The 20,471-nt window shown below is 46.3% G+C and overlaps 1 protein-coding gene across 1 annotated transcript in view; it reads right to left on the bottom strand.

Annotated features, from left to right (window-relative positions):
* ALPK2 (alpha kinase 2) overlaps positions 1-16,639 on the bottom strand; it is a gene marked incomplete at both ends in the record, with an annotated part of 115,820 nt that extends 99,181 nt beyond the window's left edge. The window contains 3 exon segments of the mRNA XM_082853600.1: positions 11,973-12,112; positions 16,538-16,585; positions 16,589-16,639. Of these exon segments, the coding sequence (XP_082709726.1) occupies positions 11,973-12,112; positions 16,538-16,585; positions 16,589-16,639 (239 nt within the window).
* Positions 16,640-20,471: the final 3,832 nt, after the last annotated feature.

Raw genomic sequence — 20,471 nt, 5'->3', positions numbered from 1 at the left:
TCGCCTGGGATCTCGTTAAAATGCCGAATCTGATTTGCCAGTCGGGGCGAGGGCTGGAACTCTGGCATTCTAACAAGCCTCCAGGGGAAATCAACTCTGAGCGACAAGGTCTTGGAGTCGCTTCCAGCTCCATGGCTCTGCCGTTATCTATGAAGAGTGAAGGTCCCTTTATTAAATTCTTGGAAAAATAGCGTCTGCCACTTGACTGGTGGTTAGGGGTCCCCAGCAAATGCCCAGCAGCTGCCCCCCACCATGGAACTCAGTGGCTGTTCAGGTTGGTTTTGCTTTTTTAAAAATCGAATTGCTCGACGCAGGCAGGGGGGAACGTGCAAAACCAGACCCAAGAACTTCTCTCTCAAAAGCAGCCTTGGAGACTGTGGTCAGGGAAGAAACCCATCACAATTTAATTGCTTCTCTTTGCCTGCTGCTCTGCCGTAGGAGCCTTGGCGCTAGCTGTGAACCTCTTAGACATCTTCACCGGGCCACCTCATTGCACCTCAGCCTCGCTCCCATCTCCTGGGGCCCACTGAGTGAGCAGGCCCGGTGCTGGCAGCAGACAGGACAGCAGGGCGCTGGCACGGGGCTGGGGGGAGCAGGCCCATGCTGGGGGAAGGCTAGGCAGGGTTGGCAAGGAGGAAGCATTCCCAGCCCACTGGGGCAGCGGCCCAGGGAGTGGGGAATGACCCGGCCAGAAAGGGGGCAGCCACAGAGTGACCAGAAGCTCAGGCTCCCTGCAGCTTAACGGGTGACAAGGAGCCACTGACATGGTGGCCTTGGCCTACAGCTCCTGCAGGAGGCCTTTTAACATTATTCCCCACCTTCCCAACCCCTTCAGCAGCACAGCCGCTACAGTGCCAGCAGGCTGACCACCAAGAAGCCACCATAATTCAGACCCTTCCCCCGGGGTTCAGATGGCTGTCCGGAGAACGGCTCTATGGGGGAGGAGAAATTAAACTGACAAGCACACATGAACAGGAGCAACGCACACAAAGTCCATTGAATTTGTACACGTACGTGGAGCCTGCGCAAGAGAATGAAGACCCAAAGAAGTGACCAGAGTAGGGAGCTTTTAGAGGCAGAAACAATAAATTTGTGAAGAACTGACAAGACGAAGGGTTTGGGCTGTGGGTGGTAAACGGTGAAGAGGTAACAGGAAGAGAAGGGGGAGTTTAACAAGGTTTGTTTGTACAGAGTTCTTGGCTCCAGTTTCCCCATCTCAAGGCCTTCCCTCCTCCTGGTACAGGGGACACACCTTTCACAGGGGAGTTTTAGGACCTGTTTCAGGGAAGAAAGGCGAGGGGAGAAGGTCAGAGTGATCCTCCTCTTCCTCCATTTAAAAAATTCCCTCAACTTACGATCTTCCATATGCCAAGGTACCATATTTGGGGGTAGCGTGTCCTGAACCCCAGCAGCTCTTTCCTCTCCCCTCAGATCAGGACTCAGTAAAGAATATAACAAAAGCACTATATGCATTGCCTAATTCAACCCACAACTCTATCGAATTCCTGTTGAGAGGGCGCTGGCCACTGGAGGTCCAGCAGGGAACAGATCAGACAAGTTTCTGCTCCCATGGAACTTACCTTCCAGTTGGGGGAAACTCACGACAAAGAAAAATACAAATAAATATATACCATGCCAGGAAATAACCCAAGTGTCCCTCAACGGAATAACAATTCTGCTAGATCCAAACCATGAAACTGAGAAACACTGCTCAGCCATGAAAGAAATGAACCACTGACACACCAAATGACACAGGTTATTCTCGAAATAATTATGTGGAAGTGAAAGAAGCCAGCTACAAAAGAGTACATGCTCCACGATCGCATATATATACAAACTATAGAAAAGACAAACTAGTCTCCAGTGACCGAAAGCAGATCAGTTGTTGTGTGAGGATGGGTAGACAGAGAGGGCAGGAAAGTGGGGTTGCAAAGGGGCATCGAGAGATCTTTTGAGGGGACAGATGTGTCCACTCTCTTGGTGGCGGTGATGGTTCCATGTGTGTGTGCACATGTCAAAGCTCACCGAATTGAACACTTTAAATGCACAGAGTTCACTGTGTATCCAACATACCTACGCAAAGCTGTTAAATGTGTGTGTGTACACACACATACATTACGTCACATGCTACATGAAAAGGAAAGCAAGATAAGGAAGGCAGGATACGCTGGGGGCAGGCAGGGAGTGCTATTTTGTTTCTTTTTTTTTTTTTTTTTTGGCTGTGTTGGGTCTTCGTCGCTGCACGCGGGCTTTCTCTAGTTGCGGCGAGCGGGGGCTACTCTTTGTTGCAGTGTATGGGCTTCTCATTAAGGTGGCTTCTCTTGTTGCGGGGCACAGGCTCTAGGCACGCGGGCTTCAGTACTTGTGGTGCACGGGCTCAGTAGTTGTGGCTCATGGGCTCTAGAGCACAGGCTTAATAATTGCGGCGCTCGGGCTCAGTTGCTCCGCGGCATGTGGGATCTTCCCGGACCAGGTCTCAAACCCACGGCCCCTGCATTGGCAGGCAGATTCTTAACCACTGCGCCACCCGGGAAGCCCGTGAGTGCTATTTTTTCTGACCAGATGGCTGGTCAGAGAAGGTCTCAGTGATCAGGTGATTTTCAGCAGAAACCTGAAGGCAGTAAGAGAACTGGCCATGGGGTTATCTGGGGAGAGAACATTCCAGGTAGAGGGAAGAGCAAGGGAAAAAGCCCTGTGGGCCTGAGTAACACTGGAGCTCAGTAATGGCTCAGAACTGAGTTAATACTTCAAGATCTGGACTGAATCGTTGCCCCAAGCTTCACATACAGTCTTGCATCTGTCCTGCCTACCTGGGTAGAGTCCATGTCTTTGGACGGAGCCTGGCTTTTTAACACCTATATAAGCAGCGGTCACACTATACCAGCTCTGGAATCTGCACTAAGATTCTCATTCAAGAATTCCAAGATCTGCTTGACCTCATCTTCTCTGAAACGGGCAGGCAGCCTGATTGCACTTTCAAACTCTTATGACTGAGAGTGACTAACTGTGTCAAACAAATCACAAAAGACCTCAGGGTAAAAAGAGTGAACGTTTACCTGGCATTTGCTAAGTAACAGGCACTGTTCTAAAAACCTTATGTGTATTATCTCAGGTCATCTTCCCCCAGCCTTGCAAGGTAGATACTGTTATTATTCCCACTTTACAGATATAGAAACTGAGGCAGATAGAAGCTAAGCTACATGCCCAATTAAGAGGCTGACACTTGAACCTGGGCGCTATGACTCTGGAGCCAGCCCTTGCAAGTGTCTACACATGGCCTCGCAGAGTGCTGCAAATCTGTGATTCTTTTTTTTAAAAAATAAATTTATTTATTTAATTTATTTATTTTTGGCTGTGCTGGGTCTTCGTAGCTGCGCAGTCTTTCTCTAGTTGCAGCGTGCGGGGGCTACTCTTCGTTGTGGTGCACGGTCTTCTTATTGCAGTGGCTTCTCTTGTTGCAGAGCATGTGCTCTAGGCACACGAGCTTCAGTAGTTGTGGCACGTGGGCTCAGTAGTTGTGGCTCACGGGCTCCAGAGTGCAGATTCAGTAGTTGTGGCGCACGGGCTTCGTTGCTCCGCGGCATGTGGGATCTTCCTGGACCAGGGCTCGAACACTTGTCCCCTGCATTGGCAAACGGATTCTTAACCACTGCACTACCAGGCAAGCCCAAATCTCTGATCCTTAACCAGTGGTCCCCCCTATACCCCCACTGGCCTGGTCCAAGCCTGTCCCTGCATGTGGTTGGGACACCTTCCATATCTGGGGCAATCCTGTAGACTGAACTATGTCCCCCTAAAATTTATATGTTGAAGCCCTAACTCCCAATATGATGGTATTTGGAAACGGGGCCTTTGGGAGGTGATTAGGTGGGGCTTTCGTGACAGGATTAGTGCCTTTATGAGAAGAGACACCAGAAAGCTTGTCCTCTCTCCCCACCCCGACCCCCGCTTCCTCTCTCTCACTATCTTTTCAGTCCTCAGAAATGTCAGCCCATGATTCTGTGATTACAAAGTGAGACTGAACCCCAGTTGGCCCAAGAACTTCCCTCATGTTATTGGTCCTCTCTAAGTTCTCAGAAGGTGTCGATGGAATGGCCTTTCCCGAGCCATTCAGCGTGTGTCCAATTTCCAGTGACTAGTGCATCTTTCTCTGGCTGTCCCACCATCTGGGGAGGGGCTCAGGGACTGACCTGTCACCTGCCCCCAGACTAGCATAGATCTGCCCTGAGAGTCAGCACCATGGTGGGAGCAACTGCCCAAGTCTGGTCCCCAGGAAAGGATGAGCGAGCACACAGGAAAAGCTGAGTGTCCCATGGCGTGGTTCCCATCACCATCCACTCCACTGAGACACTTACCTACCAAAGTTAAAACCGGAATGTGGTGATGAACAGCAGATTATCAACACGGACCTATCATCCTGGGGACCAAATGGGTGTTTCTTGTCACACCCTTGGGACTCACTCCAGAAATGTTCCAGGCAGTGGTCTGAGGAATGGCCACAAAGCGTATCTGCTGAATTCATTCAGGAAGAATGCCACAGGAGCCCATTCCAGCTCTGTGCTGGGAACACAGAGGCCTTCCTGGTGCCAGAAAGCTCTACCACTCCTCCTTAAGACTTGTGACACCTACTTAAGCTCACGGGAACACGAAGTTCACAAAATGCTTTCTGACCTTGGATGAAATGCCTTTTCCCTCTTAGCCAAGACATAGCAAGATTCAGTCATCTTTATTTCTACCCAGTGGGTCCTTGATCAAACGTGTTAATTATATTTTATCCTCCCAGAGGCAAATAGCAGAGAGGAAAAACACTGCCAAACTAAGCTACCTTTCTTTTTTATTTAAGTTAATTTTTATTAGAGTATAGTTGCTTTACAATGTTGTGTTAGTTTCTGCTGTACAGCAAAGTGAATCAGCTATACGTCTACATATATCCCCTCCTTCTTAGATTTCCTTCCCATTTAGGTCACCACAGAGCACTGAGTAGGGTTCCCTGTGCTATACAGTAGGTTCTTATTAGTTATCTATTTTATACATAGTATCAATAGTGTATATATGTCAATCCCAATCTCCCAATTCATCCCACCCTCTTTTCCCCTTGGTATCCATACGTTTGTTCTCTACTTCTGTGCCTCTATTTCTGCATTGTGAATAAGTTCAACTGTATCATTTTTCTAGATTCCACATATAAGCGATGTTATGCAATATTTGTTTTTCTCCTTCTGACTTACCACGTCTCTGCAAATGGCACTATTTCATTCCTTTTTATTAAGCTACCTTTCTTACCTCTAAATTGTCTTGTTTTTAATCAGTTCCAAAATTATAGTTCAGTGTGGGGAACACGTTCAGATGGCACAAAGTAACTATTATTTATAGAGTATTCTAAATTCTTTGCATGTGTTGATTTAATCCCTGTGCCAACCCTATAGAGGAGGTACTATCTTTATCCCCATTTTGCAAGTGAGGAAGTGGAGGCCCAGAGAGGTTAAGTAACTTGCCCAAGATGACACAGCTTGTAAGAGGGAGATCTGGGATTTAAATCCAGACAACCTGGCTTCAAATCCTTGCTTTCAAGGTGGATATAATCTCCTGTCCTTTGTAAGTGAAGTTGATGGTAACACTTCTACCTTTAGCAGGATGCATGCCTTGAGGTGTTTCTTCCAGGAATGGAGATATTCTTAACGGATTCACCACTACTCATTTGCCCAGCCTCATTTATAACCAGCAACTCATGTTTTTTAGATGTTTGGAAAGAATCTGTGTTTCCCTGGGCAGAGAAGGAGGCTGAGGGTCCCTCCAGGGGCCAAAGTCTTTGGCTCAGACAACAAGCACTTATGAACAAGCTTCTGCCAGCTACAAACCAGAGTGGCTTCAGGAGTGTCCCAAGACTCCTGGCGTCTGTCTGTCCATCCAGATGTGAGGAATAACTGAGAAGGCCGAGACTTCACTAAAATCACAGATTCCACCTTCTAAAAACCATCCAAACAGGGTTTGGAGTGTAAACACATATGACAAAAACATCTTCAACCCTGTGTCTGGGTTACAGCTCTCCTGTTAAATATCCATTTCCTTCTTGTCTTTCAAAATTCTCCATTGATTCTAACATTTTCAAAACTACTCATATAAAATTATTCTGGCTCTAAACACACCTGGTATTATATGCTAGGACAGAGTAATTCTTTCAGAGTAATTCTGGGAACACAAGACTTTCAGGAAGTGATAATTAGTAACAACGAATACTTGTTGCACTGACCTGCACACTTCGCTGATCATTTTGCGTGAATCATCTCAATACATCATCACAAACACTCATTTTACGGATGAAGAAACTGAAGCTCAGAGAAGTTAACTGGCTTGCTCAATGCCACACAGCTCACAAGCAGCAAAGTTATTTTAAACTCTTAAGGGTACAGTAGATTACAAAATGCGGCCACTAATTCCTCTCACCCAGTTATGTACACCCTGTTGCAACGTGACATTCCTGCTCCACTCTTTAAGCGGTGGCCTCTCTCTTCCTGCCTCTTGAATCTGGTCTGGCCCTGTGACTTGCTCTGGCCCAGGGCACGTGGTGGGGATGGTGTTGTGAAGGAGCTCAAGAGGGCTTGCAGCTTTCTCCTGGATTGCTCCCCTGAGACCGACACATAGGAAACCAGTTCCAGCCAACTGGAGGGTAACAGTCTACGTGGAGGAGAACTGAGGTGGCCCAGCCAACAGCCAGCATCAACTACCAGACCTGTTGGTGAAACCATCTTGGACCTTCCAGCCTGGCCAATCCCCAGACTGACTCAAGCCCATGAGTGAGCATGAGTGGGCCAGGCAACTCCAGGGGAAGAACCGCTGCCAGCCCACAGATTCGTGAGAAATAATCAGCTGCTGCTGTTGCAGGGCCCTCTGTTTTGTTTTGTGGTGGTTTATTATACCGTTTCTCAACCTCAGCAACTACTGGCATTATAGAATGGCTGGTTCTTTGCTGGGGGGTGTTGCCCTGGGCAATGTCAAACATTCAGCAGCCTCCTTGGCCTCTACCCCCCGGATGCCAGTAGCACCCCTTCCCAGCTGTGACAATCAAAAATGTCTCCAGGGCTTCCCTGGTGGCGCAGTGGTTGAGAGTCCGCCTGCCAATGCAGCGGACACGGGTTCGTGCCCCGGTCCGGGAAGATCCCACATGCCGCGGAGCGGCTGGGCCTGTGAGCCATGGCCGCTGAGCCTGCACGTCCGGAGCCTGTGCTCCGCAACAGGAGAGGCCACAGCAGTGAGAGGCCCGCGTACCGCAAAAAAAAAAAAAAAAAAAATGTCTCCAGACATGGCCATATGTTCCCTGGGGGCATAAACATAAGTGACCCAGGAAGTCTTCATATTGATTTTTTTCCCTTCAAAATCTTGAGTAAATACCCAGTTATGGTAGAGTTGGAAAAATGTTCTTTGCCCTTTGACCACAGATGCCTCCCAGGTGGCCTGGATGAACTCAGCTGCTATCTTCTTGGGAACCAGCTCTATGTTATCAGGTAAAGCTGGTCAGCCCTATGCCAAGGTAGGTAAATAGCATTTTTTTAGAATGCTCAGACACACCACGTATTAGTTTCCTAGAGCCGGCATAACAAGCTACCGCAAAAAGAACAGCATAAAACAAAAAGTTATTCCTTCCCAGTTCTGGAGGCCAGAAGTCCAAGATCAAGGTCTCAGCAGGTCTTCAGCTCCCTCTGAAGGCTCTCTGGAAGAATCTCTCCTTTTGCCCCTTCCCAGCCTCGGGTGGCCGCTGGCAATCCTGGGCTTTTCGCACCTCACAGCTGCATCGCCCCAATCTCTGCCTGTCTTCACGTGGCTGTTTTCACACTCCATCTGTGTCTTTATAAGGACACCAGTTTTCAGTTTTCTCTCTTTATAAGGATACCAGTCAGGGCCCATATTAATCTAAGTATGATCTTATCTTCATTTAAATAATTACATCTGCAAAGACCCTATTTCCAAACAAGGTCACTTTCTGAGGTTCCAGGTGAACACGAATTTGGGGCGCCCTGTGCAACCCATACTCATATGAGCAGACTGGCTTGCGATGACTGTGCAGTTCTCCCGGCCACTGTTCCCACCAGGCCTTCTGCAGGGTCCGCCTCCAGCCCAGCCAATGCCAGGTCTGAGCTGACGAGAGATCAAAAGGGGCTGCTTGGGCTTCCCTGGTGGCGCAGTGGTTGAGAGTCCGCCTGCCGATGCAGGGGACACGGGTTCGTGCCCCGCTCCGGGAAGATCCCACGTGCCGCAGAGCGGCTGGGCCCGTGAGCTATGGCCGCTGAGCCTGCGCGTCCGGAGCCTGTGCTCCACAACGGGAGAGGCCACAACAGTGAGAGGCCCAGGTACCGCAAAAAAAAAAAAAAAAAAAAAAAGGGACTGCTTCTCCATCCCTCTAACCCTGTCGGAGCTCCTGCCCTGGCCACCCCCCTCGCCTCCCTCCTTTCTGCCTCACTTGTAACCTGGGCTCACTCTCAGCACTGGTGGACGTGACCGTGACCATCCAAAGAGGCCTCCTTGCTGCGGAGAGGAGTGTTTCTCTCTAGGTGTGGGTTCCTGGACAGATTTCTATCTGTTGCTTTGCTGCCTGTCTTTAAATTGTGTTCATAAGAGACCACAGTTCCCCATTTGTATACACGTCCTCGTGACTTGCTTTCACTATGAGGTAGAAAACATCTATCAATATTTGCATTTTCTTCCCCTCCTCCCGACCCCTATGTCTTTAGGGAAAAAAAAAAAAAATTTCACGCTACAGTGCAAACCATACTGTTATCATTGATGTTTCTCTCTCTTGGAATGCTTTCTTGGCTTTCCATGTCTTTTGTCTGCCAAGCACACTTGATCTGCGGTAATGGAAAGGTCACAACAGCACTGATCAGTCTCTCCAAGTAGTCTCATTTGCCCAAAGTACGAGATTAGGGTGGTATGAGGAGGAGAACGCAGGAAGGACGGGGGAAGAGGTGCTACCTGGTTGAGGAAAGGGGCAAGATGAAGAGTGTGGATAAATACGGAAGCAGGGCTCTTGGCCTCAAAGCAGAACTGCAGATCAGGTTTATTAAACCAGAAAAAGCTGGGAAACACAGAAACAGGAGCTTTCAAATATCTAAGAACTCAGATTTAACGACTGAAGGACTAAAGCCAGGTAGGTGAAGCAAAGTACTTTTCTTTGGGAAACTATGAGCTAATCAGGTGATTTATGGTGCACTGATAATGGCAAGAAAATTCAAGACTAATATTGTAACGAACAGCTCACTTTCAGTCTTTGAAAGGCATTTGCACAATATCCCACCCATTTTCTTAACCAGCACTTAATAAACGGGTAGAAGTCAAACTACTTTGCAGATGAATGTTTTCGGGTGTAAAGTATTTTGCATCTTGGACAACACATTGCAATCACCTGGGCTGGGGACTGACTTTGTCAAGGGTGAAGGACAAGCGTTAGTGGGTTTTATTGCCCTGCTCATGGGCAGCTACAGCTCAGAACTACTAGTGTAGAAAGCCCGAACTTTTAAAAATTATTAGTATCCCACATATTTACTACTAAGCAGAAAAGAATGCAGTCACATCTTTTGTTATCTTGCCCTACCATTTTCCTTGCCTTAGGACTGAATACTTTTTCCCAGTAGGGGTCTACTTTTCAAAAGGGCAGGCCAGGAACTTGGAAAGAGTGCATTCTGTCACATTTAACCTTTCATTTTTACGATAAACCACTGCCCTGCTGGACTTCAGAGCAGAGAATGAGGACCCCCTGCCCCTTCCACAGCACTAGCTCCCTTGCTAAGTTTCTCTTTCCTGTGTTGGCCTCTCCCATGTAACCTGCCCACCTGACCCTGGGGCTTCACCATGGCTACTTCTTAACTTCCTTAACACCCTACAGATGTTGGATTTGCCTATATTCCTGGTCCTCTATAAAAAAACAAATAACAATAGCAAGTCTCAATTCCTAAATGGTATCTCATCAGTAAAAGAATACACATTAAGCTTCCCTTCTGGCTAAAAAGTGAGTATACTATTTTAGCTTAGTGTAAGACCCAAATGAGTCAATCAAGAAATATGTATTGCATGCTCAGAGGAACAAGGGAAGAGTAGAAGATATACAAAGTACTCTGTGTATATTCTCAAAGATCTTGCCATCTAGACCAGGGGTTGCAAACTATGGTCCACAAGCCAAATCTGGCCCCCAACTGCTTCTATAAATAAAGTTTTATTGGAACACAACCATGCTTTTGTGTGTGTGTCTGTGTGTGTGTGTCTGTGTGTATGGCTGCTTTAGCACCATGCTGGCAAAGCTGAGGAGTTGTGACAGAGACCACCTGGCCTTCAAAGCCTAAAATATTTACCATCTGGCCCTTTATAGAAAAGCTTGCCAATGCTGATCTAAGCAAACTAACAACCACAACTACCACAACAAATATATATTTGAGATGGATGGATGGATAGATAGAGATAGATAGATAGATAGATAGATAATGTATTAATGTGAAACAGAGAGGGTTCCTGCCTTTAGGAGGCCCACAGTCTACTGAACAATCATTAATCCTGAGAAGTAAATAAGCACCCAAAGCGGGGACTGTGCAAAGGAGAAGAGGATGTTTGAGGCTGGGTACCATATCCATGGGTAACTACAATTGCCTGTGAGCTGTACAGGTAGATTCTAAGGTGAATGGGGTAAAGAGGAGAGTGGGGAAGGCCTTGGCAAAATTGGAATGAAGAGGCAGGAAGTCCAATCCACGGCTGAGGGGCAGCCGTGGCAGTTGGGCTGCTTCCCAGTCTATTGGAGCGTGAGGGCATGACTTGTTTACCACTTGTCTTCCCTGATGGACTTGAGGTTTTATGAGGGTGCAGACAATGTTCACATTGTTCACTTTGACCCCGGCATTAAGCAACATGCCTGCCGTATAGTAGCTGCTTGATGAATATAATTTAAAAAGTAAATAATGAATGAATAAACGGATGTCTGGAATTATCAGGTTGATATGCCATAAGCCAGTTGAGTCAGGCATTTCAACCATGGTAAAATGACCTCTGACCTTACTTTGAAACAAAGGCATAGATGAGGAGATAAGAAAGCTTTTATTGAGCAACTACTCTATAACAAGCCTTTTACAAGCACTAAATCATTTAATTCTCTCAGCCACCATTTTAGGGATGAAGAGATTGAGTTTCAGAGAGGTTAAGTAACTGGCCAAGGTCACACAGCCAGAAAACGGCAGAACTAAAATGCAAACCCAAGTCTTCACTTTGTTATTTTCAGATCCGAGGCTATGTACACACACCCATGCCTACCAGTCATTTTCATACCATGCTCTGCAGACCTCAGTCTCCTCAGAGCCACCATAAGTGACATGAAGATCAATCCAGCAGCACTGGGGACCAAGAGCACAGACTCCCCAGCCAGCTTCAACCAGAGGAGTTTTCATTTCTCTACTTCACAAATGGAGCTTCCTGATTTCATCCAAACACATAGTTCTTGGGGGAACGAAAAAGAATGAGAAACCACTATACTGGACCACGCTACTTCCTCAAACCAAGCCAGGAGGTACAGTTTCTAGCCTTAACTCCACCACCAACTTGCTATGGGGTCAGGGTCCATCACTTCTCCTTCCTTCCGTTCTTACACAAGAAATGTTCCACGACAGATGCTGAAATCCCATGAAGCTTCTTAACTTTCCAGAGAGAATAAGATTAAATGAAGAGCCCATTTAATGAATGCAAATGGCTGGGCCACCTTGAGTAAAATTCTAGATAAAGTTGTAATTCCATCAATGACAGCAAATTAGAGGAGTGTGATGAGTTACCAGGCAGAGCTCAGCAGAGTCATTGCTGGATGCCTTGTTTGATGACTGCTAATCGCATCCAGCAGAACTCAAAAACCAAACAGGAGCCAATCTTTTGGCCTTACCTCATAGTAACCAGCACGTGACAGAACATGGGTCTCTTAGTGAACAGTCCACAGAAGCACACCCACTTACCAATAGAGATGTAATAGATGAATATATTGATTCTCAAAGAATTCACAACTGGAGACAATGCCACACTCATCTATGGTTTGACCATTCTTATACGAAGTTACCTCTGGCTTGGGCTGACCTGACGATAAAGAAATAAGAATATTCTTATTATGTGAAGCATCTTTAGAAAAAAAATCATAAAGCTATGAATAAGAATGGGTGATAAAAAAAAAGAATGGGTGATAAACAATAGGGATAAACATGCTGTATATGTCACTTGGGGAACTAGAAAAGCTTCCTCTCATTGATAAAAATGCATCCTTTGGACTTCCCTGGTGGCACAGTGGTTAAGAATCTGCCTCCAATGCAGGGTACACGGGTTCGAGCCCTGGTCCGGGAAGATCCCACATGCCGCGGAGCAACTAAGACCGTGCGCCACAACTACTGAGCCTGCGATCTAGAGCCTGTGAGCCACAGCTACTGAGCCCGTGCTCTGCAACAAGAGAAGCCACCGCAATAAGTCCACACATTGCAACGAAGAGTAGCCCCTGCTCGCCGCAACTAGAGAAAGCCCGCATGCAGCAACGAAGACCCAACACAGTCAAAAAAAAATAAATTAATTTAAAAAAAATGCATCCTTCAATAAACACTATTGGGCATGTTACATGCCTAAGATGATGCGGTGCTGGGGTGAGAGTGGGGCAGACAAAATAAAAAATGTTGCTCCTAATCTTAAGACGCTATTAAGAAAAACTATCTAAAACTTAAAAAGAAGCCAAAACTGTGGATGGTATCTTGTTTCAGTGTCACATGGGAGCAAAGGTCCATCTAAGAGTTATGTAGGGGAATGTACTTTGTTTCATCAATGATTACTATTGATTAAAATTCCCAGATTTAGTGAAGTTACATATAAGCTTGCAGATTTGCATTCAATGGAGATGCAAATAATCTCTGTCTAGCAGACAAGATAACCCCACAAATTATGGTTTATTGCCCTATAGGACATTAACCAGTGTTTTATCTAATGCAGCAATCTTATCCTAACATTCCTTTATTAAGTTGCCTATAAATACCCCATTCCTCAAATGTTCTTTGACCAGGCCTTAATATTTTCTGGTTCCCTCTTTATTCAAAGAATTGAATAAAATCTTTGAAGTTCACTCTGTATTTGCATGGGAGTGAAAATTATACTTTAACAGTGCTCAGAGTTGAGTGTATGTTACGGTACAAAAGAGGGAAGAACAAAGTAGATTAGCTAAAACCATGTCTTCCTAAGGATAAAGGAGTTTGGAATGTAGGTTTCCCAGGCTGGTACTGTGCACATGTGAGTGACATCATCACAAAATTGACCTACGTTTTCTCCCTCAGAAGGGGTTCATCCTCCCCTGGTGATCATTAACCGGATGTAATGCTAAGGGGCTAATCTGGTAAACCCCCCAGGAATTCCATTCACCCCTTGGGATCTTTCTTCCCCTTGTGACAGACAGGGCAGGAAGGTTTCCAGCCTGTGCCAACGAGCTTTCTCACTAGCTTCCATGTCATTGAAAATGTATAAAATGTACCGTCTATACCGGAGGAAAGCCCAGTATTTGGGAGCAATACACCATTCTGAATCCATCCCAGGAACATTCTTGTGTTTCTGTCTTATCACACGATCTTTGGCGAGCAACCCCAGAGACCATTAAGAGAAAAACTCCATGTTCTCCTAAGGCTTAGAAGGGGGAGAGCTAAAAATGTCAGGGGCGGGAGTAACAAGAAAGTCAGTGGACAGGACCTGAGGGGGGCTCAGGGACCCTCTCCCTTCCTCTCTATGTCTCTTCTAATTTGGGGTCTCCCAGCTGCGCTACCTCTTTCCTTCTCCTCCAGGTAAGCACCTGCATAGTTGATCCCTGGCTCCAGGAGCAGACAGACCTGCGTGCAGGGACACATCTCCAGCAGCTGCTTACCTGAGTCTCTTTCAAACAAATGACTAAACCACCAAAAATGAGCTTCCCTGAAAACCTATCAAGGAAGCTGCTGATCATATTTCATTTCTGCCTGTTCTGATCAGACTTGGGTTCCCATTCCCATCAGTTTTATCAGATTCCTTCTCAGGAAGCATTTAATTGCTCCTTTTGTGTGTGTTCCTGACTTTTATTGTAGCCATTATATCAAGTATGCATGAGCTGAGCCTGGGGAATTCATTCTGATCTCTTGGGCTCCAGTGTTTCATTTCAGCCAGAGCAGGGCTGATTGAGTCCTCTGCTTTCTTACTGGCTGACTGGTTTTTTCCCTTCGTGTGGTATAGAGCTGAATAATCAGCCGCAAATGAGACTTGCACAGGGAAGTGGTATCTTGTACCTTGTGGGTGGTTCTCTTTTCTCCCTCTACTTGCTGGAAATCTCACCCAAAAATCCTACCCTTGTTTTTTTTTTTTAAAGAGTCAATTTTATTTAGTTATTTATTTTGGCTGTGTTGGGTCTTCGTTGCTGCACACGGGCTTTCTCTAGTTGCGGTGAGCGGGGGCTACTCTTCGTTGTGGCGCGCGGGCTTCTCATTGTGGTGGCTTCTCTTGTTGCGCAGCATGGGCTCTAGGTGTGCACAGGCTTCAGTGGTTGTGGCACGTGAGCTCAGTAGTTGTGGTTCGCGGGCTCTAGAGCGCAGGCTCAGTAGTTGTGGCGCATGGACTTAGTTGTTCCACGGCATGTGGGATCTTCCTGGACCAGGGCTCAAACCCTCGTCCCCTGCACTGGCAGGCAGATTCTTAACCACTGCGCCACCAGGGAAGTCCCTACCCTTGTTTTTTAAGCCTACCTGCAGGTTGCATATTGAGAGCCACTTTCAGAACGTTTCACAAGTATCTGGCTAATGTGTGAGGGGGCCGGTAGCCAAGGTTAGGGTCCACCCAAACACCGAGGCTTCCTAGGGAGACAGGAGGCTACTCTGAAGGCTCAGTAGTGGACTTGAGCCCATTCCTCTATCCGGATGCCTATGGACAAACACCGAGAAAGGGGGGGGGCTATGCTCTCGGCCTGGGGAGTCTGGGTGCACAGTCCTACACCCAAACATCCACATTGAAAGGTGAGATTTTATTTTGACTTCTGCTAAGGAAGCACAGCCATTTCAGAGGCTGGCTCTTCTCCTCTCTGGACTTAGAAAAAGGGATCGGGGGCAAAAAGTTTTCTGTCATCCCTCAGGAAAGGCCATCAGTGCCCTCCATGTTTTCAAGGGTAGACATAATCCAGGAAAGAAAAGAAAACAACTCACAAGCTACAATATACCACTTCCCTACCCAATTATTTCACTTCTATTTTCTTTTAATAATAAATCCCTTTTCCCACGGTGGGCACCAGTTCTGGAGTTCTGGATTATTTATTCTCCAGTCAGGGGGGAATTCCAGCCCTCTGCTTTCCCTCCACTGGGCATGTATGTCTTGGTTTTAACGTTTTCACTGCTGACCAGCATAGCTGAAGAAGGCAAGCAGTGGGGAGATGAATTTAGGCAGGCTGGGGATATCAGTAAAAGGTGATAAAGAAGAGTTCAGTAAATTGTCTAAAGTGAAGTTATTCATGCCATTCCCATGCACCACAGGAAATTAAGAGTGGATTCTAAAAAAAAAAAAAGTTCTGATGAACCTAGGGGCAGGACAGGAATAAAGACGCAGACATAGAGAATGGACTTGAGGACATGGGGAGGGGGAAGGGGAAGCTGGGACAAAGTAAGAGAGTGGCATGGACATATATACACTACCAAGTGTAGCATAGATAGCTAGTGGGAAGCAGCTGCATCGCACAGGGAGATCAGCTCGGTGCTTTGTGACCACCTAGAGGGGTGGGATAGGGAGTGTGGGAGGGAGGCACAAGAAGGAGGGGATATGGGGATATATGTATACATACAGTTGATCACTTTGTTATACAGCAGAAACTAACACAACATTGTAAAGCAATTATACCCCAATAAAGATTTTTTTTTTTTTTTAAAGTTAGGGGGCTTCCCTGGTGGCGCAGTGGTTGAGAGTCTGCCTGCCGATGCAGGGGACACGGGTTCGTGCCCTGGTTCGGGAAGATCCCACATGCCGCGGAGCGGCTGGGCCCGTGAGCCATGGCCGCTGAGCCTGCGCGTCCGGAGCCTGTGCTCCGCAACGGGAGAGGCCACAACAGTGAGAGGCCCGCGTACCACCAAAAAAAAAAAAAAAAAAAAGTTAGGGAACAAAACATACCTTTTATATATATTTATATTCTTATTAAGGATTAAATACTTTGCACAAAAGGTGTGATTAATAAATATATGTGTGTGCAAAAAACAAAACAACAAAACAAAAAAGAGTGAATTATCTGGAAAAAAAACCAGTGTGGGCGTTGCCTAACCAAGAATCACAATGGGTAGTAAAGGAGATCACTAAAACGTGTCCAGAAAGGCATTCAAAGAAATCTTCTAGAAAAAAAAAATCATAGAGGATTCAGTTGCTCAATCAGTGACTCAGAACTAACTTCCCAGGTTATTTTCCCAGGTGATCCTTTAACAATGCCCTTGTGAACCAAATAACCTGGTCTGCAGGTAGATTTCAGAGGGTGAGGAGCTAGAGATGCTTACCCGATATTATGCACAGAGTCTGACTTCTCAGGAGCTTTCTGGGAAAGCAAAGTAGATAAAAATCAACGTGTGCGTCTCTGGGGCCCTCCTGAGTCCGTCATCTTTCCATGCCGCATGAACCTGAAAAATAAAAATCCCCAACATCACCACTTGTTCTGGGACGTCTCTGACTTTTCTCAGGAATTCGAGAAACCCCAGCACCCCATGAGTGGTACTTAGGGAGAGAAGGAGCGTGGTCCCTTGGCTGGGGGCTGCACTCAGTCTGGCGGTGGGTTGGGAGTCCCCGGGCAGGCTTTCTCACCCACCACTGCTGACATCCGGGCCAGAAACGTTGTTATGGGGGGAGGTCACATCGTAGGACGTTTAGCGGCATCCCTGGCTTCGACCCACTAGAAGCGATAGCACCCCTTCCCCAAGTGGTCACAATCAAAATTGTCTGCAGATGTTGCCAATGCCCCAGGGAGGGCAGCCATGGTTTTAACCTCAAGTCCTAGGGGATGGCAGGGCGGCCACAGCCCAGTCGGAGAGGGAAAACTGCATGAGCCTACGGCCAATGCCACCTCTTTCAACGTTGTTTTCCTATTGGACTCAAAAAGTGTGTGCATATTTGCCTCCCCAAAGAGGAGTTGATTCAATACAAAGGAATCACCAGGTGGGAGGTATTTCTCCAGGTGAAACTGGGAAACTACAGCTCCTTCTGAGAAGCAGGCAGGTGCCCCGGGGAGGGCGGCGCGTGGGCTGGCATTTTTGAGTAAGCGCGAATTCATCAAGTCGGCATTAAATGCTTGGTTAGTCACCAGGTATGTTATTTCACTTAATCTCCTTTAAGTGACCTAAACGGTTATTAATACCACCCACATCTTACAGATGAGAAACCTGAGACTCAGAAAGGTTCGGCAGTGTGTTCAAGATCACCTAGCTCCAGTGGTCAATCACCTGGGGCCCCCTCAGAGCCACAAGGGCTGACATCTTCAGTGTGAGAGGCAGCCCTGGAGCTGTGCAGCGCACACCTCACAGCAGCCCTAAGAACACCAGCCTGTCTGAACCCAGAGGACCCTCTCCACTCTGTCCTCTGGCTATAGCGCTAGCTTCATGCCTATCCTTTGTGGAGCCCCAGGCTTGGAAATAACATTTCGCTCTATCCAAACAGTGGAAATTTAGAGACAGTCTTAGATTTAGAATCATCTTCCACGTAAATATATTTTGTGTGTTTATTTCTGGTGTGGTAAATTTCCCAAAGATGAGAACTGTGCAACTTACACGTTTTGTATCTCCAACTAGTGTACCGATTTGGACGTGGCATACAGCTAGGGTCATCCCAGAAAAGCAGCAGACTACGAGTCAGAAGTTTTAGTTCTAACATTTCCGTTTGTCACTTTTGATGCCGTGCAGCTCGTGGGATCTTAGTTCCCTGACCAGAGACTGAACCTGGGCCCCCTGCAGTGGAGTCCTAACCACTGGACCACCAGGGAAGTCCCTCCATTTAACATTTTTGAGAAGCAACATAACACAGGTGGCTAAGAGTTCTAGAGCCAGATACCCTGGGTTCAGATTCTGGCTCCACCCTTTTCTAACTCAATAAGCACGTCACCATTATTTGGTGGCTCAACTTCCTCATCTGTAAAATGAAGGCATAATAGTTGTATATTCTTCAGAGGTGGTTGTGAAGATTAAATGAGCTATTGCCTGTAAAGCGCTTAATCCTCTAATGTATGTAAATAGTCTAGGAAGAATCTGTTACATGATTGGTTTTCAAGATGGTAATCGGTAGGCTTTAAGGAAAGATTTCACTCATTTCATCAATTTCCTTTTCTGCTGTGGGTTACCACAATGATTTTTTTTTAAGTGATATACTAATTCATGTCTAAAAATTTCTCCTAGTATAATATTCACCTGTAATAGTAATTTACAAGACACGACTATTCCCATTCCCAGGGGCCACTGCTGTGGATGGAGAGAGAAGAAAGGACAAATGAAACCGTCAAGAGTTGGGGTGACGTCGAAGACCTTGTGTGCCATCCGTGACTCCTCCCAGCTGACGGCTCCCTGATGGCAAAGTCCCACAGGTTACAACACTGACAAACACGCTATTTGACTCACATAGTTGGTTCAGTCACCACATATCCTGGCCACGGGGCACTGACTATAAAGGAAAGGACAGTTAAGTCAGGCTGTGGTTCATGTTTCCTTGCTTCTCCGAAGGCGAGAACCCTTGAAGACAGATTTAGCATTCTCTGCTACAGATAGATAACTAACGAAATACTGAAATTAGCAGAGGGGGCCAAGGTGGGGTTCATGGACAGTCCTGGAGTGATAACATATCAACTGGAATGAACACAAGATTTGCATGTTTTTGTTTTTGTTTTTTTAGCTGTGTAGTCCAAAGCAAGTTGCTTTCTTTTTAAAAATTTTTGTTTACCTTTAATTACAGCCTAAATACATACATTTGTATTCTTTAAAATACACAAAAAAGTTGGTCTCCCACAAGCACTATCCCTCCATCTCAGTACTTTCTCAAGCGGAAGGGTCTGCCGTCCTTTCAGGCATTTTTCCATCCATTTACATATGAGTCATCTAAATATATATATCTTTTTTTTTCTGTTGTTGTACATACGTCATTAAATTGTACATACTTGCCATTCAGTTGGCTTATCTTACTTATCAAGTTTCGGCAGTCTTACAAGGTCAGTCCAGTCCATAAAGGGCTGCGTTATTTTTTTTAAATGCTTGATGATATCAGTATTGCATAAAATGGCAATACCATGCTTAATCTGTCTCTTCTTGTGTTGATGACGTGTAGCTTGGCTGGAGTTTTTCAGACTTACAAACGTGTTTCAAAATACTTCCTGGTACATGCCTCCTTGGGCACATAAGTGGTTCTCTAGACTAAATACCAAGAAATGGAATTGCTGGATAAGAATATTCACATGTTACATTTCGATAGATACTCCACGATGGAGTATCTACTCCTTAAGAGAATAGGAGAAGGATGTGATGATGAAGGGCCCGGATTCCTGGGTTCAAATCTTAGCTCTGCCACATACTAGCTTAACTTCTCTCTTCCTCCGTTTCAACTGTAAAATGAAGAGAAGAGCAGTATCTGCTTCCTTCGGTTGTTAGGAAAATTGAGTATATGTACAAGCTCTTCTGAATAGCATAGCAAGTACTATGTTAGTGTAAGCTGCTAACAAGAGCTTTGGGTTTAATATCAGCAAAATTACAAAAACATCTCCCTGTCACATTGGTGGAGAACAGGTAAGAGGTAATAGGAGAATTCTTTGAACATTTCAAGCCCTCGACTGATGCCAAGTTTTGTTTTGGCCAATCTGCCCTCACACAGATAGCCAGTGGCATGGCTGCTGTCAACCGAAGGGGTCAGGGAAGAGCTCTCAGCCCGTTTGCAGATAATGGGTAAGCAGCTCTTCTGGGGCTTGCAGGAAAGCTAGCTGTCCGTGCTTTCTCACTGGGGACAGGAGGGATTAATCCTGACGACTCAGCCTAATCCAAGGGCAGTTGGGTTCCTGAATTGGCCATTGTCAGTTACTCCAGCTTTGGATGCCACACCCACTGTCACTTAGTACCCAGTCCCACGTTAGCAAAAAGCACCCTTCACAAAGATGGGTTCTGGAAATCTGGGGAGGCAGACCAGGTGTGGAGAGACAGCATGTTTGGGATGCCTTCTATGCGTCAGCCCCCAGGCTGGGCACTTCATAAACATTATCTCATTTAATCCTCACAGTGCAACTACCAGGAAGGTGTTCACAGATAATGACTTGGAAGCTTAAGGTGACTTTAAAGAGTTGATGTAACAAACCTAATTCCTCACTGCCTGCAAGTGGCAGGGCTGGGATATGAGTCCAGATTTGTTGGAGCGCAAGCGTCGTGCTCTTTCTTGGGCATGATTTTAGGGTTGTATGTGAGAAATAGAGGCTAAATAAATGAATAAAT

Source organism: Leucopleurus acutus (genome assembly GCF_964270905.1).
Source record: "Leucopleurus acutus genome assembly, chromosome: 13".
In the NCBI taxonomy this organism is placed as follows: Eukaryota; Metazoa; Chordata; class Mammalia; order Artiodactyla; family Delphinidae; genus Leucopleurus; species Leucopleurus acutus.
This window is presented reverse-complemented; position numbering and strand designations above follow the sequence as displayed.